Here is a 26,311-nt window from a genome sequence, read left to right on the forward strand (position 1 = left end):
CCAGGTCTTCCTGCAGCAGGAACACTGCAAGTTCACAAGCCGACCAGGGCACCAAGGCGGGCTGGCTCTTCAACATCCCCCTGCTTGTGACTGAGTCCACACAGCAGGTCAAGCCTTTGGGTGTGGACCGAGGCCCAGGGCCGTGCTGCTCCCTAGGCCCCTGCATGAGAGCCTGGATGTTACACAGGGGCAAACCCAGGCGCCACGACAGAGCTCCGACTCCAAGTGCCTTAGAGGGCTGCGAGGGGTATTTTCCCGGGAACTCATTCTTCAGACAACCCTGGACACCCCAATATCCTAACTAGGGTGCTACAGTGATCCCACCCTTGGTGGGCTAGAGGCGACCTATGAACCAAGGCCTGGGAAGGACCATCTGGGGGGGCAGTGCCACCGGACGGCACCTCGATCAAATCACTTTGGAGCTTTGAATGTGGAAGTAGCGAAGTTTAACTTCAGTTCAGACGGATTCCATTAGTTGGAGTCGTATTTTGGGACTTGAACTAACGTTAAACCAAGACTCAAAACCCAGAACTAACCAAAGCTGTTAACTGAACAAAAGAGTTTTTCAAAGGAACATCCGGAGATCCAGTTTGAACCTGTCTAAAGAATACGCTGAATCCAGTAAACCCCAAACATCAAAATGTCCTCCAAACTGGGTGAACCTAGTGCCTGCGGTCGGCGTCCCGGCCAGCACGGCTGCCCGAGGACTGACTGCAGATCCCTCCGAGACGGGCCCAGCACCTTCACGCCTCTCTTCCGACATCCGTACAACGGGGGCCCTCGGGAGTCCCGGTGAGGTCCTGCTACAGGGTCAGTTTAGGAAAACTGCTGGGGAGGTAAATTTGTGCAGATGCTGTGCCTTTCACCGTCGAGATGTCTGCTGGTGTCTTTTGTACACGTTCTCAACAACCTTCCCTCCAATGTCTGTGACCACCTGGGGCATTGCTGGTGGTGTCACATGAGCTCCCAGGCTAGCAGAGCCGAGCGGCGTCCGCGAGGGGACGTCTGGACTCAGCTGACAGGCTGGGACTGGATGCGTGGGGAGTCCTGCCATGTTATTCCCAGGGTAATCTTGCGTGGATTTATGAGCAGGACTTGGGCGATGTCTTGGGATCGAGCCGGGACATCCATCTACCAGCGCCAAGACAGATCGTCCTCATACAGTACAGCAGCCGCACAGCTGCGCGTGCCCCCCAGGGCAGGACGCCTGGCTGTGGCGTCTACAGCTCCTGGCCGAGACCGGCCTCGTGCGGGACCATCCTCCCAGGCTGTGTGCGAGGGCTGGGGGCCAGGGGCCCCTGGCACGTCCACAGCTCAGTGCCCTGGGTCCCATCCTGCTGGCCCCTCCAGCCCCGTCCACCCCGGGAGCTGTGCCGGGCGCTCAGTCCCCTCTCTCCCCCTCCTTCTGGGCCGAGCCCCTCAGGTCCGCCCTTGGCCACTCCCCCTGCCTCCAGGACCTGCTGCCCCAGATGGTCCCACTGGTGAGCAGGCTCCAGCCTCCCTCCCAGCCCTTCCTTCTGCCTCTGCTTAGGCTCCCCAGAAGCAGCCGCTGCTCACCACAGCCCCGAAGGCGCCCTCCCCGGGCCCCAGCTCCTCCTGTGTGCTTTCCTTTCTCCTGCGCTCCTGGGGCGGCTGCCCCCACCACCATGTGGCCGCGGCACCTTCTCAGCCACCCTCTCCCTGCGGCCTGGCCTCTGCTCCGCCAGCCTCCCGTCCTCTGCCGTGGAGCATGTCTGCGTCACCTCCACCTGAAACGTGACCCGCCTGCGAGGCCCCCCCCAGCTCCTCTCAGAAGTGTCTGCTCCGTGAACCGTCCCGAAACAGCTCATGGCAGACAGCGCGCTTTTCAGAATTCCCCTGGGGCCAGCTCCAGGCTGCGGGTCAACGCTGTGCTCCTTCCTTCACCCACGCATCCCCTGTGTGTGCCCCCAGCCCTCCCGACGGCTGGATCCGGCTGCTCTGGGTGCCAACACACACCTCTCCTACCTGCCCGCGCGGCCAGCCCACCAGCTCCGAGCTCTGCAACAAGCCCCAGGAGCAAACGCTCCCCCCCCCCCCAAACTTGGTGAGCTCGGGTGCCTTGCACGGGGCCACACGGGAGCAGAGCGACAGCGCTTGCCGGGGGGACACAGGAGGCACGTGCTGTCCTTGTCGCCGGGGCCCAGTGGGCAGCCAGGAGGCCTGGCCTCACCCTCAGTGTCCCCTCACACAGGCCTCAGTCCTTCCCTTGCAGAGAAGGAAGTAGCTGTAAGAAGTCAGAGACTGCTCGCAAAGCAGTAGTAACCCTTCCCTGGGGTGGATGAGAGGTGCCTTGAGAGTGTCAGTTCTTGAGCTGCGGGAGCCCTACCCAGGGCAGGTCACAGCCCGGGCGATGTTTAAGGTGCAGACATCTGGGGCGCTCTGGGCCCTGATTCAACGTCCTGCACTGCGGGGCCTCCGCCTGCGGCTGAACCCCGGCCGCCTCTGATGGTTCCTGTTGATACACAGAGAACCAGGCGTGTCATGAGGAAGCTGATGGCCAGGAAGTCAAGGAGGACTCACCAAATGAACGTGCTGCCCCAAAGCCCTCGCCGTGGGCCGGAGGAGAGAAGGGGCTGTTGTCACAAAGTGAGTGAACTGGTGGGGATCCTCACCCCAAGGGGAAGCTTCAGTGGAAGGTGCAGACAATTAGATGGACATGAGGCCAATCTCCCTGTAGCCATGGCAGTTCAGAGGAGACCCCTCACCTTTGAAGCAGGCTTTGGAGAGGAAGACCTTCATCTAAAGCATGGCTCTCTTTCTAAGATGCCAAGTATGGCTTTGTGAAAAGAGTGCTTGACTTAGGGTCCAGGGAGCTGGGCTCTGCCACCAGCTTGGATGAGAGACTGGAAAGTCCACTCCCATTTCCTCACCTTGATGGGCTGACGACCACCTTCCAGCATCAAGATTGGGACCCCCCCAACGCCTGCTCTGTGGACATCTCCCGTCCTTGTCCTGAGAGTGGACACTCGGAGCCTTCCCTCCGTCCTGGGCACCGGGAAGGTCCGTATGTCTGCTCCTGGGTCAACAGACGCCGGACAGGAGGGTCCCTGGCAGATGCCTTGGTGCCAAGAGGCTGAGGAACCAAGATGGGCCCCTACCCTGGAGTACAAGGGGGTGCGCTCATCATCATGAGGAGGGCCACACCCAGTGCAGAGGCCAAGGAGGCGGCTGGGGCTGGGTGGTGGTGATCAGCTGCAGGTGGGACAGGGCTGCTCCAGGGCCGAGCACAGGGCACCACGGAAGCCGAGACCACCGTCCCCGAACACACAGCAAGTTTATATAGTCAATTACCAAAGTACCGATCACCAATTAGCTTATGGTCAAAAAGCTTCCATTCTTCTTGGTAGTTTCCCCACTCACCTTTTTTCTGCCGTAATCTCCGAGTAAAGATAAAATAAGCCCTTAGCCATTTTTCTGTCACTGTCAGTTTCTCGTTCAGAGTAGACTGACGTTATTCCATGTTCAGATTCTCCGATTTCCCCCCAGAAACCCTTCAGTCCTTTGACTCGAAGCCCCGTTATCCCTGCTCCCCGCCCTGTGCGTTGCCATCGGGGGCCTGATTTGGAGTTCCCAGAGGGGATGACGTGTCCTGCCCAATTTCTCATCACCCTTCTAGCCTGGTATCTGCTCAATAAGAACATGCTGGAAAAATCAGTGAACGACAGAGCCAGCCAAGGCTCCAGCAATGACAGTCCACTCCATGATTCAAGGCGACCCCCCAAGAACAGGCCCAGCTACGAGGGCTCAGAGACAACCACTGGAATGGATGCTTGACCCAGAAAACTCTACAAAAACTCGCTAGTGAATGGGTGCCCGGGAAGGGCTGCGACCGGCCCAAGCGACCAAAACATGCACAACTGAAGCCCCGGGAACCTGGGGGGGCGCGTGGCTGACACGTGTAACTCTGCCCCCATCGTGGCAGCACCGGCCATGCGCCCATGAGCCAGCGCCAGACGGCGGGGGCTGCAGCAGGGACAGCGGCTTCACTGGCCGCTTGTGACTGAAGTGCAGTGTGCCGAGGAGCCTCCTGCAGGCTCTCCCACCCCAGAAAGGGACCCTGCGCTTTCACATCACAGGATGCGAGACGGTGGACCGCAGGAAACCACTCAACAGCTGAACCTGCACTGCAGGCTCCTCTGGAGGGGGGGCCGCAGCCTCAGAACCAGCCCCACCGGCGGGAAGAGTGACGGGACCTTTTCAGGACACGGCCTGCGTGACACTAAGTGGGGGCATGGAAGGCGGAGAGGTGCTCGCGGGGGAGGCGGCTGCGAGCAGCTGGCTGAGCTGTGTCTTGGGGTCACCAGCACCTTAGAAAGATGCGCGGGAGAAGTAGCTTGGTCCCCAACAGCAGCAATGCCGAGTGGCACAAAGCTCCTTCCTGTGACCCAGCAGAGCACGGGTTACAGCCTCCTCACCTGAGGCTTCCAGGTGTGCTGATGCTCTACCTGCTAGTAATTGACTTCTCACGCGTGATTCCTTTCATGAGTTTAAGCATAAAAGTTTAACTCAGAGTAGAATTTTTTTCAGCGAGATTTGTTTCCTATAAAAAGTAAAGTTAAAGCCATTACTTTCAGAAAATCAAACCAATACGTAATTATTATTTAAATATCCAAGGCTGGTAGCTGACCTTATTGAGTTTAGAAGTTAGAAGAAATTGCATACAAAAAGACCCACCCTAAGGAAAAAAACAGATCAGGCTGTTTGCCTTATCAGCTCAAAGAGCTATTTGGACGAGAACAAGAACGTACGTACTACATCAGAGAGAAAACTGAAAGGGAATGATGGGCCTCACATCACGCTGACCTCAGAAAGGCAGCAGGCGCCCTCTGACCCACATGGATGTAAGGAGGTAAGATGGAGGGAAGTCTGCTCACAAGTCCCACTCGCAGGTCAGCTAAGGACCAGGAACAGATGCTCGTCAGGGAGAGGGGCAACCACCACCTGCCCTTGGGCCAGAGGCAGCGCTGCCTCGGTGCGGGGCCGGGGCGGGGGGTCAGAGAAGAGTTGCAGACAAGGGTCACTCCGCCACGGGACTTTCTGAAGAGAACACGCTCATGAAGCTGCCTAGTTTCCTCTGTGACAAAGAGATGCAGGAAGGAAAGACGAGATGAAAAGTGGGATGTAATTAATTATATTCTGTGTGACACAACCATCACAGAAATAAGCAAGTCTCTTAAAATGATGTTATTTAGTCATATGAGAAGGACGTTCTGATTTCATGCATAGTGGCTTGAAGTCAACCCTCAATTGCTGGTGAAATATTTTACTGTCATGAAGAAATGCAGTCACTAGAGTATTGCTTGTAAGCTACCTAAAAGTCCAGGAGCCTGGGACAGACTAAGGAAATCTGTTAGAATACTACATAGCTCTTAAAAGGAAAGTATAAACCAATTCAGAACGGTTGCCAAATACATTGCTAAAGTTAAAAAAAAAAAAAGAAAAACAAAGTACAGACCAGAGCTGGCTTCCATCTGCACAGTGAAATGGGGAGGGATGCACATACACTGTGCACACGTGAATTCTAAGAGGGAGGGACACACATGCTGTGTATGTATGGCATTTTTTCTATGTGCGTATATCACAATTTTTAATATGAAGTTTTTCATTAATTTGTTCAGCAAAAGCTTATTTGACACCTTTTTAAATGCCAAGTGCTGTGCAGGATCTTGTGGCTGCAAGGACAGTGGACAACGTCGTAGAGGGACCGACAGCACAGAGTGGGGAGTTATGGCCCAGAGGCCACAGCACGCCCTGGAGAAGAGAAGCAGGACGTCCACGCCTCCTGAGAGTCGCCCTCCTGGAGCTGGGAGCTGGAGCTGGAGCTGGAGCTGGAGCACGCCCACTGCATGGGCGTGTCTTGGGAAAAGGCACTGGCAGCTTTGCTCCGGACTCTTTTTGAGGACGTCTGTAGAGCAACAGCCTTGGCAGACAGAGAGTGCGGCCCTCAGGCTGACCTCAATAACCAAGAATGCATCTTTCTCTGGAGCGGAGTTTGGGCAGGACACCAGCAGCCTCCTTGTGACACTGGGGTCTCCCAAGTTCAGGCTCCTCAGCCAGGACAAAAGCGCACCGTGGGCCTCTCCACACAGGTCCTGAAGGGCCTGGGGAAAAGGGAACCCACAGGAGTGGGAGCGTGGTGCCCACACTGCCCGCGCTGCCAGGAGCAGGTTCCCTCTGATGATGCTGTCTGACAGCGCCCGTGCCTTCTGCGGGCATCCGGGAAACCGTGGCAGGGTGACTTGTTAGCCTGAAGGGGGCAGTATCCATGCCCGCCACAGCTCCTTGACAAGTGGATCAAAGTTAGTCCAGTATTCTTTGTTTGAGAAACGTCAGAGAAAAGTAAGTTCTTTCGTCTAGCACCTCCCCGGGGCCCCGGTCTTGAGCTAATGTTCACTGTCATACCCACCTCAGCCACGGCCCAGGACCGTGGGTCCTTCAGGACCTGGCCCAGACTGTGGAGCTGTCAAGAAACATGGGTACCTCCTTGTCCTTCTGAAATATAGGTCACATTCCACCACCACCACCACCGCCCCCCCTCCCCGCCCCGATCTGGGCAAAAATGATGTGAAGTCACAGGGAAGTTCCCATGTGACCCACGCACAGGCAGGAACACCGGGCAGAGCTGGAGAGCTGAGTCACTGCTTACCACCGCGGTCAGCACCCCCCGTGCGGGGACAGAGCTGCCTTGAGCTATATTCTCAGGCATCCGTGGCCTGACTGCCTCATTGGCAGGATCAAGTTAGTCTTAGCTATGAATCAGTATTAGCTCACAAAGCTCTAAATGCCTCCTAAGCTTTCCTTTTTTACAAAGTGAATCCCTTAAAGGGGTTTAGAATTAAAATTGGTTTTGTCTAGATTTATGTGTTGGTTTGTTTGAATTTGGATTCAACATGTAATAAAAAGAATTCCTTGTTAGACTTATACAAATTATCTCAGTAGAACTGAAAACTCATTTTCTTGCGTCTTTGGTGCTCTTTCACACCCATCGCTTGTAGCTCCTACAGACCCTCAATATCTCATCTCACTTTCAATTTCGTGAAGCAGGTGCACACTGTTGGCCCTGGAATCGCCCGCACCCCATCCAGCTGCAAGGCCTTCACTCAGCTCCCAGCTCGCTTCATCTATAGTACCTTCGTTCTGGTAACTCAGTACTATTTATATCCTTGGTATTCGAGCCATGCAGATCTCAAAGAGCAACAAGAAAAACGGGAATTTAGAACACGAGTTGCCTTTCTACAGAAAGCCGAGGGCACCAGGCCGGCTACCGTGGCGTCACCTCCTTCCCGAGGGCGGCTGCCATCCGCGAGCTCTTGCCACGGGTCAAAGGTGAAAGGGCTCAGGGGCAGGTATTTTTGCTATCAAGCTATTATTAAAATAAGAGCCTTCAATATAAGAAAATGTCCAAGGACTGATACTTGTCATTGCAAAGAGTGAATGACACCTTTCCCTATGGCTCCAAACAGGGGAGATGTTTTATGGCCTTTACCTAAGACGTTCTTTCTGCTCAAGCTGATGCCAAGATCTTCACAGGCTGTGCCGTCCACTGTCCAGCACGTCTGTGTGGGTCACACACAGGTCACCCTGAGGAACGCTGAACCAGGCAGCAGAGCCTGCAAGGGAGCCCTGTTGAGTGTTTTAAACGTCCCGGCCCATCTTTGCACCACGAGGGGCTCCCCAACTGGGGCCCGCCTGGCCCAGCTGCCACGCAGAGAGCAACCTGGCAGCTCAGGCAGCAACCACACAGGAGGTCTGCCTGCTCCTGAAGAACTTTTTAAAAAGTACTCATTGCAAACTTTAAGAACTGGAGCATTTTACCTAGAGTTTGCATTTCTGACGTCCTGTGAAAATAGGAAGCTGGGCAATTCGGCGCTTGCATTTCTCCAGAGCAAGAAGTAGGTGGTGAGGGACATTCCCCACATCCCCGCGGCCAAACGCCACCCTGCCCGGCCACACGCCACGGCTCACACTCGGGCACTGCTGGCCAGGGAACAGGGACAGACCCGAGCCCTTGGAAGGAGCAGAACTAAAAGGACACTGTTTTGAGCTAATTAAGGCCACACTCCATCTACCGGAGCCAAGCAGAGGTGAAGAGTCTTTTTATTAAAGAAACCTGATCAAGGACCACACACCCTACTGCACAATGGACAGAACTAGCCTCCTTGGACTCGCCCTGTTCCCCCAGGTGCCACGTCTGTCAAGGTGAGTCGTGGACACAAACGTGCAGGTGCTGCACCCGATGCCCGGTCAACCCTGACCCAGCGCGAGGGCGTCTCCTCCAAGGGAAAGTCACAGCCAAACTCCACTCCTTAAAAGTTACGTGTTCCCTGCCGCGTGCCCTGCCAGTTTTGTCGTGCTGACAAATGTCCTGGTGAGTACGGGGAGTGAAGAGTGACAAGAAAGGGGCACTAAGATGGTACTTCGGGGATTTCCCCCAAAACAGCAGTTATGGGAGGGGCGAGGGGAGGGGAGCAGTTCCCAGGTGAACGTGAGGGACAGCTGGGCTGTGGGCAGAGGACTTGCCAACAGCCATCAGCTGACTACAATTCAGTGTGCCTTCCATTATGTCAGCGGGAGAGTTCTCCTCCCTTCCTGCTCCGAGAGTGTCTGCATGTGTCCGGAGCCTGTGGCCGAGGGCCCGGCAGCGCGTCCGGTGACAGCTGTAGGAACTGGAGGCACTCAGCCCCGGGAAGAGGAAGCAGAGCTGTGAGCCCGCTCAGTGCCCGCAGATGCCCCACGTGAAGAAGGGGTTCTGTTCACGGCTGCCCCCATTCATGCCAGTGCGCGGATGCCGCTTATGGGCAGCCTCAGAGCCCAACAACTAGACTGCCCGATAATGGCGTGGGGGGCAGAGGCCCCTCCCTCGGAAGTCTCCCAACAGAGGCCAAGGGTCACCCACTGCGGATGTGGCAGACAGTGCCCCACCCCCATTCAGGAGGCCTCGTGGACAGTGTGCTGTGCTCACTGGACCTGGTCCCTGCCACCGACTAGGTGCTCCCAAGGGTTTCAGCCTGTCTCCTCTCGGCATTTAGCTCCCCTAAGTCTCTTAAATTTCTCTGAGGGAACAGACCTCAGTGGCCATGACAACTGTCTTGTCCTGAGACCCTGGTTGGCAAGACCTGGCCTCATGGATCCTAGTAGCTGGCTAGTGGTCACACGTGGCTTTGCACAGCATAGATCCTCAGGCCACGTTTGAGCCACCTTGCTTGCCTTCCTCTGGACAGAGTTCGAGCAGACCTTTTGGAAGACATGGCTCTCGGGATCTCGTGTACACTGCAGAATCACAGGTCTTGAAGGCTGGAAGGAACCCTACAGCCAGAGTCTTCATTTTTCAGCCGAGGGCGTGGAGGCTCCAGGGGCACAGGAAGGGGCACACCAGAGCTGCTGGTCACCTATGAATACCTGAAATGTGTGGTCCGAATTGTGATGCACCGTGAGTGCAGAATGCACACTGAGTTTCCAAGATTTAATGTACAAAAAAGTAAAATTTGGGCTTCCCTGGGGGCGCAGTGGCTGAGAGTCCGCCTGCCGAGGCAGGGGACACGGGTTCGCGCCCCGGTCCGGGAAGATCCCACAGGCCGCGGAGCGGCTGGGCCCGTGAGCCATGGCCGCTGAGCCTGCGCGTCCGAAGCCTGTGCTCCGCGACGGGAGAGGCCACAACAGTGAGAGGCCCGCGTACCGCAAAAAAAAAAAAAAAAAAAAAAAAAAAAAAGTAAAATTTCTCATCAATGTTTTATATTGATTACAAGTTAAAATAATCATGATTCAGATATATTTGGATAAATAAAATATATTTTAAAAATTAAAATCACGTTTCTTTTCACTTATTTTAACGTGGCTACTAGAAAGTTCAAGATCACCCATGAGGCTTGCACCCTGCTTCTACTGGGCAGCACAGGTCTGAACACGCCCATGTCTGTGACTCCCATCTGAGGCCTCCGCAGGACACCAGACTTTGAACACATGGCTGTACTTTGATTTTAATTTTTTTTTTCTTGAGGAGAACAAATGATGACACAGAACAGAGAAAAAGAAAACGGAAGGACAAGAGGTTTTTGCTATTGTTTATGATCTGGATGTTATCCCAGAGCCTTCAAAGTTTACAGATACGAGATGGTGCCCAGGGTGAGTGCACGTTGTCCTGGCATTGCTTCTGGGACGTAGAGAAGTAAAGTCAGCAAGCTCACTGTACTCATAACCGGTCTGTCCTTCAGGAAAGCAAAAGTCTCATTTTCCTGTTTGATTTCTGATAAATTCCCACCATTCTTAACTGGATCAAAATCATCTGTGATGTAACTTGAGAATTTTAAATGCAAGAAATCGCATGAATACTCATTCCATGGAAAATGGAGTTGCTTTTGCAAAGTGTAACAACGCCCATTAAATTACTTCAGTAACTGCTGCTACTATCTCAGACCACGGAAACTATCACTGTTAAGGGTGAGGCTTTCTTTTAAAAGGTTTGTGTGAATGATCCCCCCGCCCCAAACACACCCCGCTGCCCACTACTCACAATGCTATGAGTTTTGCCAGCAGTTCATTAAACGACAGTGGAAGCAGACTTTTTTTAAAACACACAGGTGACCTTAAACGCCAGTTCTCCGAGTGAGGTGCAAGCGACTTGCACGTCGGCTCGTGCACACCATCCGGGCACAGTCCACTCGCCAGGGACCTGCCTTACCTTTGAATGTTTCTGTTTGGGCCCTTAAAATCTCTGCACATCTTGTTTCTTCCTCCTGTATTTCCAGATGAAACCGGCATTCCGGGTGAATGCTGTTCACCTGCTCAAGGTTAAAAGAAACAGAAATAACTGAAAATTCCACTAGAATGGGGAAGTCAAGTAAAATTTCTACATAAAAGCCCTCAAAACTTCACAGTTCTAAACTGCTTCCAAACTAACACTCATTTAAAAGCAATCACGTTCATATTTTGGCATATGGTTATTTGAAAAAAAGCTTCACTATTTACTTTGTAAAGGAATTAGTAAACAAATATAAAACCTGATAGAATTTTTTTCTGGGCAGGAAAACAAACTTACTAACGTAATACATTTTATGTCGTTAGTACTAATTTGGTGGCAATAGAGCTCTTTAATCCAATAATCTTTCAATATTCGAGTCCTCCACTTCATAGCCCTTGATTTAATCAAAGTAAATACATGTTTACTCCTAAGCCCGTTCTCAATGACTGCACACAACCCCAGACGCCAGCGTGCTTCATCTAAGGCCAGGCTCTGGAAAGCCCTAATAGGATAACTTTATTTTTAGAGGCTGCAGGTCACATTCAAAACTGAGCTTTAGAATTTGGTGTGAAGGAGCTTTTCAAAAAGATAAGGGGTGAGTAGGGAGAGGCCTGGGTGAGAGTCACAGCACTGAGGTTTCCACTGAGCAAGACGTGGGGGACTTCCCGTCAGGCTCCATCACAGGAACTAAAGATGTGACACAAACGGTGAACAACATTGTCCATCAACGTGCGCAAAAGACAAAGCCACATACTGTTTCAGTCTTGGAAGATAATATTCTCTGGTCTCTATTTTCACAAAGGTCCAACTTTCTCTTTTTTTTTTTTGGCCACCTCCCACTGCCCACAAATACGCTGTAGGCTGGAGCTGTGCCCCCCTGCTCTCATGTAAGAACAAACTTTTTACTAAAGAAAACCATACTCTTGCGTATATGATGGCCATCTATGTTTAATTATCCTACTATTGAAATAAGTCAACAGAATTCTAACCAGGAATAACATTTCCTAACAAAATTGAGAAGAAACTTAATGCTGAATACTTCTGCCACATTTACCCTCATTTTTAAAAAGACCTGAAGCTTGGGTCCCCCTCACCGCCCCCCACCCCCGGCTCATCACTGGGCAGCCACCACTGTACAAACTCCTGGTTTCAGGCTGTATTTTTCACACCTGAACAAGTCAACAGCTTAAATTTCAGATTTAGGGAAATTATTTTGCCTTAAAAAGAAAAATGGATTTCTGTTAAGGTATTAAAAGACACCATGATATCTGACATTCTTGGAATATGCACAGCAATGACTTATTTGGGGACATCCTAGACGTTAAAGCAGCATTAACCGTAATAATTCCTGGTACTTTTAACTAGCTCTTTCAAAGCACTAAAATTAGTAGGGAGGTTCTTATCCTCACAGCATCCCTCTGAGGGAGGAAAGACTTGGTCTGCCTTCACACTAGACAAGGGAGTTTGGCAACCCTGAGGGGTGGGCTAGGTTCATGCCCTCCTGGAACCCAAAATATCCTCAGCAATGACAACTTTCTCTAAATAGCTCCATCCTTGGCTCCACAACCTTAAGGGGGATATGAGTCAATACAGACAGTGATCTGGCCGCGATAGAAAATGCGAACGTGTACACACGCCAACACTGACTCCAGTCTATCAGAGAGGGAAGCAAGAAATAGGGTTCACAGTTTTTGTGGGTTTTTTTCAAGGGTCTTCAAATAAAAGGAAGAATTGCTGAGAATTAAATAATCTACAAATACACTCATTTAACAAATTCCTATTCAGCATATCGTTTCTTCCGGTGCTCTTAAATAATGATTAAAAAAATCAACTTTCTGTAGCTGCATCTGTAGCGTCTCCCTGACACACACTGAAGCAAAACAAAACGCAGCAACAGTACTAGGAGACGGAAAGGGAAGTAGTTAAAGACAAAGCTAACTGCAATTTCCCTCGGAAACGTGAGGCCTGCGGAGGTGACCAAGCCCGACCCACCACCCGACTCGGGCGTCCCTGGGCCCGCGAACCGTCCTCGCCGGCCACAGCCTCCGGGAGGACGCGGCCGGACCCGCTCCGCTGGGAAGGGCGTCGAGCAAGAAACTGGATCTTATTCCCAGCGAACCCGGGACGGTGGAGGGGACAGAGCAAACGCATCCTCCCAGCCCGTCTCCAACCCGGCCGGGCGGGGAGCTCGCTTCTTCGCGCTCGGCGGGGACGGTCCAGAGCGTCCCCGGCGGCCCTGCTCCCTCCCGCGAGCCCGGCGGGCGGGTGGGGACCCCGAGACCAGCCCCGCTCCCCGCGCACCCAGCCCAGCCCGCGGCCGGACTCGGGAGCGCAGCGCAGCCGGGCGCGGGGGCGCGCAGGGCAGGGCGGCCGGGGGCTGGGGTCGCACTCACTGGGGCGAGCAGCCAGCCGCAGCAGGTCAGCAGCGCGGGCGGCAGCAGCGCGGGCGCCCTCATCCCGGCTCCGCGGCACGGACCTGGGCCGGGCAGCCCGTGCGCAGCGACGCGGCTCCCGCCTCCCGAGGTCCTTGCGCGGCGCCCGGCGGCTGCCGACAAGTCCCCTGCCCCGGTTGTGCCCCGAGGCTGCCGCTCCGCCCCCGCGGTACCCCGTCCCCGCCCCGCGCTCCCCGCGCCCCCCGCCCCCGAGCTCCCTTCCGTCCCGGCGCCGGGTATCCGCCCCACGTCCCGCCCCGCTCCCTTACCGCCCCCTCCGTCGGTATCCCCCTCCCCGCGCCCCTGGCCCCTCCCTTGTAAGCCCCGTGCTGGGCTCGCTCCCCCCGACAGTTCAGCAGCGGGTGAGGGGTGCGCACAGGTGGGCGTGCTGGGCCAGCACAACTCGGAGGAAGAGGTGGACGGGAGAGCGACTCGGGAGGGACCCACTTTGGGGTCAGAGACCGGCCCTTACTTGTGTCCTTGTTAAACAACCTAAAGACCCCCAAGAAGGTGGCAGGAAGAGCATGTGGGCTGCCTTGGAAGCCACTGGAGTTGGTTGGGGCAACCGAAAACCTAGAAAAAGACGCGTGGAGTGCATCTTGGTGGGGGCAGACTTGGCGCGGTGGCTGGTCTTCAGTCCTGCCCGTGTCTCCCCCTGCTGCAGAGGTGGGCCATGGGTGGCGCTGGCTGCAGGGGCCTTGGACCCGGCCTCATCCCACACCTGCCTCGGAACCTCCGGAAGGATAGTGTGGCGTAAAAGCCAGTAGTTATCCAGCACAAGGAGAAGCGCTGGAAATGAAAAATAAAACAGGAAATTTTGTTGTGGTTTTAACTTTTTATTTGAAAATAATTTCAAACTAACAGAAAAGTAAGACTAGGACAAAGGACATCTTTTCACCCTTTATTTAGATCCAGCTATTAAAGTTTTACCTCACTGGCTTTGTCATTTGTATTCTCTCTGACCACACTCATGCCCCAATAGATCCATCAATAACTTCGTCTGTCTGTCATCTCTCTATCCATCAGCCATTAATCCTCTATCTATCACCTATCATCTGTCTTTCTGTCTGGTGGGGAACAGTAGCAGAGACAGGATTTGGACTCGGGCTGAGATCTGGACTCTGGGTATGCAGCTCGGGATCTGGAAGCTTATTGACTCTGGATCCAATTTGACAAATATTTCTTTTACTCACTATTTGAAGCTGGACAAGCAATGAACTTTGAGCCAAGTGCCTGTGTAAATGAGAGTGGCGATACCTGCTCCTCGCCTCGAGGGTCAGGTTGCAGTGAGAATCTAGATTCTTTATGTGTGTGTAAATACTGTGCTCTAGTCCAGCAGATGGGGGTGTGTCATTGCGAGAAAAAGTGTGGTAAGAACGAGATACAGGCAAATGGGTGGGGAGGAGGGAAGGGGGTAGGGAGGAGGAGGGGTGAAGGGGGAGGAGGAGGAGGGAGAGGAGGAGGAGGGGAAGGGAGAGGAGAGGGGAAGGGGGAGGGGAGGAGGGGGAGGGGAGGGGAGGGGGAGGGGGAGGAGGAAGGGGAGGGGAGGGGAGGAGGAAGGGGAGGGGAGGGGAGGAGAAGTCCATTTTTCCTGGGAGGAGCTTGGTGGAGTGAATGTCTAAATGGGACTGAAAAATGGTTAAGAGTGAGAGATCAGAATGGAGGGAGACAGCATCTCAATCAGATGGAGCACCTGGACAGAAGCCCAAGGGACAAGGATTGTGCTGGGCGCATCAGAGTAAGAAAGATGGTCAACTCCGGCGGCCTGGGGCCCTGAAAGACAATCTTCACTCAGTGGAGAGCAAAATCTGGATTATATGAGAGTAGAAACTTTTAAACGCTGAGAATGCACAGCACAAGGTTCTTTATAGTCTGACTGTTCTTTCCTTGTTCGGAATGGATGTTAGGATGGGTGGTACTTATATTTGTCAATTAAAGGTTACTCTGTTTCTTTTGGGTAAATGGCCATTCTTCCAAGAATTTTTCCACTTCCCCTTGCAGGGAGTGTGGTCTGTTTGTACCCAGGGCTTCTGGGAGAAGGGCTCCTCTGTGGGTGCCTGATGTGGTGGGACTGGTGGTCTTGTCTCTGGACCTCTGTCACTGGCCCCCTAAGGTGTGGCAGCCCCCTGGCTGTGCTGTGCTGATGCCTGCGGAAGCGTGGGTCCCTGCCCCCTCTCTGGTCCCAAGGACCCCACTTCTGTCTCCTGCTCCTGCGGCCTCTTCTGACCTGGACCACGCGGCCCTGGACACCAGCACCTGCCTGCCTGTGTTCTGAGGCCCCAGGTGGGGCGGACCCTGTGAGGCACTTGTCAGTTGCCCTCCTCACCCTCCTGCCTGGACACCCTCGCCCCTCTCTGCTCCCATACCTGCGGCTTCCCCGGGTTTCCAGGCTGAGCTTTGAGGGGAGAGAACCAAATCTCTGATGGTGGAAGCTGACCCCACATGTCAGAAGCCTGGAAACCTATGGATTCAGTGAGAGAAGCCTTGGGCCTTCGTGATCAGGAGAGTGAAATCGCTTCAGAAATAAATGCCTTGCTGGTACTTTATACTTTGTCCAAAAGAGGACGGAAGCCTCACATGACTCTCTGAGGTTTGCCTGGTCCCTCTGCTCTGTCTGGATGAGTAATTCTGGGACCACGTCAGCTTGGAGGGAGGGGACATGCCCACAGCCCCCAGGTACATCTTTAACTTGTACCTATGAAGAAACACAGCATTTGCCTGTGTCCCTCTTTTCGTGTCTTTTGAAAGCTGGGAGACCAGACTTCAATGAAAAATTTACTTCTTCCTCCCCCTAAAAAAGACAGGGGAGTTGGAGCTTTAAGTCCTTTGCCCACTCACAGCTGTGATTGGGGGGATGTGCAGGCGGTCGGGGGAGCACTCTTCTGAGCTTGGACTCTGGCCTTGTGCCTCGTGGGTTCCTGGAAGAAAACTTAGAGCGTGTCTTCTTTGGCTGTGTCCTGGGTCCTATAGGCACAGGGCATCCTGGCCCCTCGGTGGCCCCAGCACTCGCACTACAGTGTGGCACTGAGCTGGTGTCCCACGTGTGCTTGTCACATAGACTGAATTAGATCCCCAGGCCATGGAGCAGAATTCCTAATACGTGCTTGGCCTCCTTCTCAAGATGATTATGAAGATAAAATCAAATACCAGCCATGGAAAGGCTTCACAAACATTTTTTAAAGTGTACAGATGTGAAGTGCTGCCTTGGGGATGGGCCCCTCTTGGCCCACTGCTGCTCTGTGCCCACCTCGGCACTCACAGGCTAAGCCTGGGCTCTGGCCTCAGGACAGGTCAGCAACCCGCTTGACCTGCTCATCTGCCCTGTGTGGTTTCCAGCCCCTTCTGTTTTCAACTCTAACCGACCTGTCCAGTGAGACGGATTCATTAGGGCAAAGCTCCCTTACAGCTGCATCCCTGCAAGATCCCAGTGGTCCTGGGCCCTTTTCTAGTGACAGTCTTTCTTCCAGACATGAAAAAGCCCAGTACTAGGGATGGCAAAGCTCTTGACTTCCTTAAAGGTGAAAGGTCTCTCGCCACAACCCAGTCCTGCCGCAGGCCCTGAAACTGCGGTTAGGAGCTGTGGACAGCGGTGTGAGCGTGAGGTGGGGCATCTCTCCTCTGCCCCCTCCACTGCCGCAGGCTGGGCGTCCTCCAGGGTCAAAGGGAGGGTGGGAGGCGTCAGAACGCCCTACTTACTGGTACAGCTGGGGCTGCTTTTGTGAGTTCCTCAGGCCTCTCCTGACCCAGAGTCCTGCAGCCCCTCAATGCAGAGGGAGGACGCCTCTTAGGATGCCTGCTGCCCCCAGAGGTTTCCCTTCCGTCGGGATCAGCCTCCCTCCCCAGACAGTCCTCTCAGGAGAAGACTTTCAGATGGTCCCCGGTGCCGGCATCTGGCTAATGAGAAGAAAAGCATATCCTTTGCTTTGCCAAACAAGAAGCGGGCTGCGGCAGCTGGGCAGCCCGCCAGCTGTGGCCTCTCCTTCTGACTCCCAGGCCAGAGTCAGAGCCATCCCTTCCGCCCGCAGAGGACTCAGGCCGAGCTCCCCAAATGGATCTTGAGGCCCCTCCACTTGGTTTGAGGGCGGGAAAGTACGCCCAGCACCTTTACGGAGAAGGGAGATGGTGAGCCCAGTGGACACTTGCTGCCGAGAATCCCCCCTGCCAGAGCCTTCTCTGACCAGCCTGGAGGTGGGTCCCGAATGGAGCTCACAGACCCTCGGGCTCACGCCCCTGGCAATACGCTGTTGACGGTCTAGCCCCTCAACTTGGATGTGGGGGACTTGATCATAACTGTGTTGGCCTTTGGGCTTGAACACTGACGTAACTGGCTGAGCTGTCCCGACGTCTGTTACATTAACTCTCAGGCCCGCGGCCCGGGGGACTTCAGAGACATCTGGAGAGAGACCTGTCCTCAGGGGTTCCCAAGAGGAAAGGAAGCAAGGTCGTGGTGTATGAGACGCATCTGGCAAGTTGTGGTTTTGTAAACAGACTTTATTTTTTAGAGCATTACATGTTCACAGTAAAACTGAGTGGGAAGTACCGAGTTCCCATATCCCTCACCCTTCCACACACATTTTCCCTTTATTAACATCTTGCTCTACCATGGCACGTTGTTAAAACTGATGAGCCAATGTTATTATTAACTAAAGTCTGTGGTTACCGTCGCCATGTTTGCCTTTTCCACAATGGCATGAAGCTGGACTCAGCGTGTCGCCTTTTCACATTGGCTACTTACACTTAATAAAATACAATTAAGTTTTCTCCATGTCTTTTGGAGGCTTCACAGCTCATTTATTTTTAGCACTGAATAATATTCTAGTATCTGGATGGACCACAGTCTATTTATCCACTCCCCTACTGAAGGACGTCTGGGTTTCTTCCAATTGTGAATAAAGCTGCTAAGATAAACAGCAAAGTCCTACAGTACAGCACAGGGAACTATAGTAAATATCGTGTAATAAACTATCAGTATAATGGAAAAGAATATGAAAAAGAATATACATATGTATGTATAACTGAATCACTGTGCTGTACACCAGAAACAAACACAACATTGTAGATTAACTATACTGCAAAAAAAAAAAAAAAAAAAAGATAAAGCTGCTAAAAACATTTGTGACCGTGTTTTTACGTGGACAAAAGTTTTCAATTCATTTGGGTGGGTAAAACCTAGGGGGGTAACCGCTGGATCGTATGGTAAGAGTACGCTTAGTTGGTTTTTTTTCGGTACGCGGGCCTCTCACGTAGCGGAGCACAGGCTCCGGACGCGCAGGCTCAGCGGCCATGGCTCACGGGCCCAGCCGCTCCGCGGCATGTGGGATCTTCGCGGACCGGGGCGCGAACCCGTGTCCCCTGCATCGGCAGGCGGACTCTCAACCACTGCGCCACCAGGGAAGCCCCAAAGAGTACGTTTAGTTTTGTAAGGACCTGCCAAACTCTTCAAAAGTGGCTGCACCGCTTTGCGTTCCCACCAGCAGTGGATGAGAGTTCCGGCTGCCCCACATCCTCGCCCGCAGTTGGTGTTGTCAGTGCTCTGGATTTTGGACATTCTAATGTTTGTATAGTGGTGTCTCATTCTTTTAATTTGCATTTCCCTGATGACATATGAGGTGGAACATTTTTTCATATGCTTATTTACTATCTGTCTATCTAATTTGGTGAAATGTTTATTCAGATCTTTTATTGATTTCTAAAAATTGTGTCATTTGTTTTCTTATTGCTGAGTTTTAAGAATTTTTTGTACGTTTTGGATTCTAGTCTTTTATCAGATAAGTGGTTTGCAAATATTGTCTTCTAGTCTGTGGCTTATCTTCTCATTTTCTTAACAGTGTCTTTCTCAGAGCAGAAGTTTTTAATTTTAAGAAAGTTCCACTTACCAATTTTTTCTTTCCTGAATTGTGCTTTTGGTGTTACATCTAAAAAGTCATCACCAAACCCAAGGTCACCAAGATTTTCTCCTATGTTATCTCCTAGGAGTTTATAGTTTTGCATTGTACATTCAGGTCTATGATCCATTTTGAGTTAATTTTTGTGAAAGGTATAAGATTTGTGTCCAGAATCACTTTTTTGCACGTGGATGTCCAGTTGTTTCAGCAACATTTGCTGAAAAGACCAACATGAATTGCTTTTGCTCCTCTGTCAAAGATCAGCTGACTGTGTTTGTGAGGGTCTATTTCTGGGTTCTCTATTCTGTTCCACTGATCTATTTGATAATTATTTGTCAATATCATCTGGTCTTGATTACTGTAGCTTTATCGTAAGTTGTGAAGTCTGGTGGCATTAGTCCTCTGATTTGGTTCTTCTCTTTCAGTATTGTGTTGGCTATTCTGGGTCTTTTGCTTCTCCATATACATGTTAGAATCGGTTTGTCCATATCCACAAAATAATTTGCTGGGATTTAAATTGGGATTGCGGTGAATCTACAGATCAAGTGGGGAAGAACTGACATTTTGACAATATTGAGTCTTTCTACCCAGGGACATAGGATATCACTCCATTTGTTGATATTTAGTTCTCCTTTGGTTTCATTCATCCGAATTCAGTAGTTTTCCTTATATATAGTCTTGTACATATTTTGTTTGATTTACAGATTTATATCTAAGTAGTTCAAGATTTTTTGTGCTAATGTTACTGGTATTTTGTGTTTTTAATTTCAAGTCTCAATTGTTTGTTACTGGTATATAAGAAAGCAATTGACTTCTATATACTAAGCTTCTTTCCTGTAACTTTGCTGTAATCACTTATTGGTGTCAAGTGATCTTTTCTTCTTGTTGGTTCTTTGGGATTTCTACATAGACAATGATGTCACTTGTGAAAAAGACAGTTTTATTTCCTCATTCCTAATCTGTATACCTTTTCTTATCTTGTTGCATTAGCTAGGACTTCCAGTATGATATTAAATAAGAGTGGTGAGAGGGGACATCCTTACCTTTTTTCGGATCTTAGCAAGAAAGCACCTAGTTTCTGACCATTAAGTATAATATTAGCTGTAGGTTTTTATTTTTTTCCTAGATATTCTTTATTAAATTGAGGAAGATCTCCTCAATTCCTACTTTGTTAAGAGTTTTCATCATGAATGGGAGTTGGGTTTGTTAAATGCTTTTTCGGCATCTACTTTATGTGAGAATATAATTTTTCTACTTTGGCCTGTTGATGTGAAAGGTTATATTAATTGCTTTTCAAATGTTGAACCAGCTTTGCACACCTGGAATAAATCTCATTTGTTTGTGGTGCATAATTCTTTTTATACACTGTTGAATTTGATTTGCTAATATTTTGTTGCATATTTTTGCATTTGTGTTCATGAGCGATATTAGTCTGTAACTCTCTTTACTTACGATGTCTTTGTCTAGTTTTGTTATTAGGGTAATGATGGCCTCATAGAATGAGTTAGCAATATTTCCTCTACTTCTATTTTCTGGAAGAGATTGTAGAATATTTGTATACCGTCTTCCTTAAATGATAGGTAGAATTTACCAATCAATCCATTTGGACCTGGTGCTTTTGTATTGGAAGGGTATTAATTATTGATTCAATTTCTTTAATAGTTATAGACCTATTCAGATTATCCATTTCTCTCTCTTTTTTTTTTTTTTTTTTTTTTTTTTTTGCGGCACGCGGGCCTCTCACTGCTGTGGCCTCTCCCGTTGCGGAGCACAGGCTCCGGACGCGCAGGCTCAGCGGCCATGGCTCACGGGCCCAGCCGCTCCGCGGCATGTGGGATCTTCCCGGACCGGGGCACGAACCCGTGTCTCCTGCATCGGCAGGCGAACTCTCAACCGCTGTGCCACCAGGGAAGCCCTATCCATTTCTCTTTATATGAGTTTTGGTAGACTGTGTCTTTCAAGAAACTGGTTAATCTCATCTAAGTTATCAAACTTGTGGGCACAGAGTTGTTCATAATATTTGTTACCCTTTTAATGTCCATGGAATCAATAATGATAGCCCCTCTTTCATTTCTGATATTAGTAATTTGTGTCTTCTCTCCTTAGTTAACTCACAGAGTTAACTTGCCTAGAAGTTTATCAATTTTATTGATCTTTGCAAAAAAAAGCATTGGGGTTTCATTGATTTTTTTTCTATCAATTTCCTGTATTCCATTTCTTTGATTTTTGCTCTAAATTTTATATTTATTTTCTTGTGCTTATTTTGGGTTTAATTTGCACTTCTTTTTCCAGTTTCCTAAAGTGCAGGCTTAGATGACCGGTTTTAGAGCTTTCTTCTTTTCTAATGTATGCATTCAATGCTGTAAATTTCCCTCTAAGCACTGTTTTCTCTGTATCTTGAAAACTTCATTAGTTGGATTTTATGTTCATTTAGGTCAAAATATTTTTAAATTTCTCACAAAACTTCTGTTAGATCCACATGTTATTTAGAAGTATGTTGTTTAATCTCCCCAGATTTGGGGGTTTTCCAACTATCTTTTTGTTACTGATTTCTAGTTTAATTTCACTGTGGTCTGAGAGCACACATTGTATGATTTCTATGATTTTAAATTTGTTAAAGTGTGTTTTATGGCCCAGAATGTGATCTATCTTGGTGAATGTTCCAGGTAACCTGGAGAAGAATGTGTATTCTGCTGTTGTTGAATGGCATATTCTATAAATGTCAATTAGATCCAGTTGATGGATGGTGTTGTTCAGTTCAACTATGTCTCTACCGATTACCTGCCTGCTTGATCTGCCAACCACTCACTGAGGAGTATTGAAGTCCAACAGAAATAGCAGATTCAGCTACTTCGCCTTGCAGTTCTATCAGTTTTTGCCTGATGTATTTTGGTGGTTTGTTGCTATGCACATACACATTCAGGATTGTTATATATTCTTTCAGAATTTACCCTTTAATGATTATGTGATGCCCCTCTTTATTCTTGATAATTTTCCATGCTCTGAAGTCTGCTTTGTCTGAAATTAAAATAACTACTCAAACTTTCTTTTGATTAGTGTTAGCAAGATGTATCTTTCTCCTTTCTTTTCCTTTTAATCTAGCTGTGTCTTTATGTATTTATTTATTTTAAATTTATTTATTTATTTATTTTTGGCTGTGTTGGGTCTTCATTGCTGCACGTGGGCTTTCTCTGGTTGCGGCAAGCAGGGGCTGCTCTTTGTTGCGGTGCGCAGGCTTCTCACTGCAGTGGCTTCTCTTGTTGCGAAGCACGGGATCTAGGCGCGCGGGCTTCAGTCGTTGTGGCTCACGGACTCTACAGCGCAGGCTCAGTAGTTGTGGCGCACGGGCTTAGCTGCTCTGAGGTCTACCTGGGGGGTCTACCCGGACGAGAGCTTGAACCCATCATTGGCAGGCGGATTCTTAAGCATTGTGCCATCAGGGAGTTTCTTGTACACAACCTATAGTTGGGCCTTGTTTTTTAATCAACTCTGACAATCTCTGCCTTCTAATTGGTGTATATTAAGATCATTGATATTTAAAGTGGTTATTGATATAGTTGGATTAATCTACCATTTTTGTTAGTTTATTCCTTGCCTTTTTTGGGTGTTTTTGTTTTTTGGTCTTCCACGCTCTTCTTCTCTGGTTTTATTTTAGCATTTTATGTGGTTTCATTTTATCCTCTCTTAGCATGTCAATTATACATTTTTAAAACTACTTTTTAGTGATAGCCCTGAGTATATAATGCACATTTTCAACTATTCAAGTCCACTTTCAAATAATGCTATATTATGAAAGAGGACACGTCCCTGCATAGGTGTAACCACAAGACGGTCAAAACACAGGGAAAGAAAACTCACTGAAGTCAAGAGCTTTGCGTTTGCATCCCAGATGGGGACTGGCATTACTGTGTGGCCCTTCTCTCTCAGGCCTGGGAGTCTCCATCTGTAGAATAAGAAAGTTGGCCAAGACAACCTCTCAAGCCCCAGTCTGGTTCTAACACTTTGAAATTTTAACAAGTCTTTTGGGGGAAACTGTTAAAGTATAGAAGTGTCCTTCTGAGTAAGTTTTATCTCACAAAGTTATATATATATAAAAAAACCCAACAATAAACCAAAAATAACACAAGTACCTTATAATGAAGTATCCCACATAAATCCTTCTGTCCTTTATAATTCGTCATTCCATTTACTCATCCATCAGCTATAACAAAATACACTGTTTCTTTTACTATTTTGAGCAAATTGTTACCTGTTAGATCAATTAGAAATAAAAATAACTAAAAGATTTTATTTAACCTTCAGTTGTTCCTTCTTTAACACTATTCTTTTCTTTATGGAGATTCAGATTTCTAACCTATAATTTGTCTTTTTTCTGAAGAATTTATTTTAACATTTCTTGCAAGGCAGGACTGTTTCCAACCAACTCCCTCAATTTTGCTTGTCTGAGAAAGTCTTTATTTCTCCTTTACTTTTGAAAGTTAATTTGCTGGAAACAGAATTCTAGATTGATGGGGTTTTTTTTTCTTTCAAAACTTTAAATATTTCCCTCTACTTTCTTTTTGCTTGCATGGTTTCTTCTTGTAATTGAAGTATAGTTAAAATATCATATTAGTTTCAGGTGTACAATACAGTGATTCAATATTTTTATAAATTATACTTCATTTAAAGTTATTACAAAATAATTGCTATATTTCCCTGTGCTGTACAATATATCTTTGTTGCTTATCATAATTTATGCCTAGTAGTTTGTGTCTCCTAATCCCCTATTTGCCCCTCCCCACTTCCCTTTCCCCACTGGTAACCACTAGTTTGTTCTCTATCTCTGTGAGTCTGTTTCTGTTTTTTTTTTTTTTTATTCATTTGCTTTACTTTTTTAGGTTCCACATATAAGTGATATTAGATGATATTTGTCTTTCTCTGTCTGACAGATTTCACTAGGCATAACACCCTCCAGGTCCATCAACGTTGTTATAAATGGCAGAATTTCATTTGTTTTTTATAACTGAGTAATAGTCCATTGCATATATATACCACATCTTCTTTATCCATTCATCTGTTGATGGGCACTTAGGTTGCTTTCATATCTTGGCTATTGTAAATAATGCTACTATGAAGATTGGGTTGCTTGTATCTTTTCGAATTAGTGTTTTCATTTTCTTTGGATATATGCCCAGGAGGAGAATTGCTGGATCATACAATAGTTCTATTTTTAGTTTTTTAAGGGACCTCCATACTGTTCCCCATAATGGCTGCACCAGTTTACATTCCCACCAGCAGTGTAGGAGGGTTCCCTTTTCTCCACACCCTCTCCAGCATTTATTACTTGTAGACTTTTTGATGATGGCCATTCTGACTGGTGTGAGGTGGTACCTCATTTTAGTTTTGACTTGCATTTCTCTAATAATTATCCAATCAGCCACCCTATCTCTTTTGATTTGTGCATTTAGTCCATTGACATTGTCAACTACAAACTGGCATTTTCCATTGGCATTTGCCACCTTCATCTACAAGGATTAAATCGTGTGCTGCTGCAGCTGCTGACTTTCAACACCCCCTGAAAGGAGTTCAGCGTGGAAAGCTGAAATGAGGCCCTCTGTGCTTGGGAAAAACTGGCAGAACAGGTCTTCAGATAGTTAGATATTTTCAGGAGCCAATTTTATGAGCCCAGTTCTTGTATCTCCTCATATCTAGAAAAGCACTAAAATCCTTCATGGTGATGCCTGGTCCTCGTGACTAGCAGTAACCTGCACGAGACTAACAGAAATCTTCTGTAAAAAATATGTGCTTGATTGCATGTATTCCCCCTTCACCAAAATCACGTATATACTGACCTTCCCCCTGCCTCTTTGGAGCGGTTTCTCAGAGCTATCTGGGATGCTGTCTTCTGGGCTGCAGTCCTCATTTTGCCCCAAATAATACTTAACTCCCGCCTCTCACGTTGTGCATTTTTTTTAAGTTGACAACCTTTAAAGTAATTATTTCTAGGTATATGCTTATTACCATTTTGTTAGTTGTTTTTGTTTTTCCCTTTTCTTTTCTTCTTTTTTTGTTTTTATTCTTGTGGTTTGGTGGTGAAGTGGTATGCTTGTGTTCCTTTCTCTCTTGTTTTTGTGTATCTATTATAGGTTTTTGATTTGTGGTTACCATGGAGTTCATATATCCTGACCTATAACTATTTGTTTTAAACAGGTCATCCTTTAAGTTCAAACACATTCTGAAAGTTCTATATATTTTACTCCCTTCCCCCACACTTTGTGTTTTTGATGTCATTTTATACATCTTCATGTTTATCCCTTTACAGTTTATAGTCACTATTTTTTTTTTAAATTTATTTGGCTGCATCGGGTCTTAGTTGTGGCATGTGGTATCTTCATTGCTGCGTGCAGGATTTTGTTGCAGCATGTGAACTCTTAGTTGCGGCATGTGAACTTTTAGTTGCGGCATGCATGTGGGATCTAGTTCCCTGACCGGGGTCGAACCTAGGCCCCCTGCATTGGGAGCATGGAGCCTTAGCCACTGGACCACCAGGGAAGTCCCTGTAGTTATTCTTGATTTTACATTTTTTTGTCTTTTGATCTTCATACTAACTTATTTAAGTGGTTGATTCTCAGCCTTTACTATATACTTGCCTTTACTGGTGGGATTTTTCCTTTCCTGTAGACACTTCTTCCTATAGCCTTTTCTTTTCCACGTAGAGAAGACTCTTGAACATTTCTCTCAGGATAGATTTGGTATTGATGAAATCTTTTAGATTTTTTATTGTCTGAAAAGTTCTTTATCTCTCCTTCCTTTCTAAATGATAATCGTGCTGGGTAGAGTATCCTACGTTGCAGATTTTTCCCTTTCAGCACTTTAAGTATATCATGCCTGCAAAGTTTCTGGCCTGCAAAGTTTCTGCAGAAAAATCAGCTGATAGCCTTATGGGGGTTCCCTTTTATATCTCTTCGTTTTTCTCTTGCTGCCTTTAGAATTCTCTCTTTAACTTTTGCCATTTTAATTATGATATGTCTTGGTGTGGGTCTGTTTTGGTTCATCTTGTTTGGGACCCTCTGTGCTTCCTGTACCTGGATATTTGTTTCCTCCTTCCAGCTTGGGAAGCTTCCAGCCATAATTTCACTAGATAAATTTTTGACCTCCTTCTTTCTTCTCCTTCTGGGACCCCTATAATGTGAACTTTGGTATGCTTGATACTATCCCAATGATCCCTTAAACTCTTAATTTTTTAAAACTTGTTT

The 26,311-nt window shown here is 48.6% G+C and overlaps 1 protein-coding gene across 1 annotated transcript in view; it reads right to left on the reverse strand.

Moving 5' to 3' along the window:
- Positions 1-13,349, reverse strand: part of VIPR2 (vasoactive intestinal peptide receptor 2) — a 67,938-nt gene extending 54,589 nt beyond the window's left edge. Inside the window, exons 1-2 of the mRNA XM_067747615.1 lie at positions 13,153-13,349; positions 10,700-10,799 (exon numbers count right to left, since the gene is read on the reverse strand). Of these exons, the coding sequence (XP_067603716.1) occupies positions 10,700-10,799; positions 13,153-13,215 (163 nt within the window). The 5' untranslated portion in view covers positions 13,216-13,349. The remainder of the gene's footprint in view (positions 1-10,699; positions 10,800-13,152) is intronic.
- Between the last annotated feature and the right edge of the window lie 12,962 nt (positions 13,350-26,311).

Source organism: Pseudorca crassidens, chromosome 8 (genome assembly GCF_039906515.1).
Source record: "Pseudorca crassidens isolate mPseCra1 chromosome 8, mPseCra1.hap1, whole genome shotgun sequence".
Taxonomy (NCBI): domain Eukaryota; kingdom Metazoa; phylum Chordata; class Mammalia; order Artiodactyla; family Delphinidae; genus Pseudorca; species Pseudorca crassidens.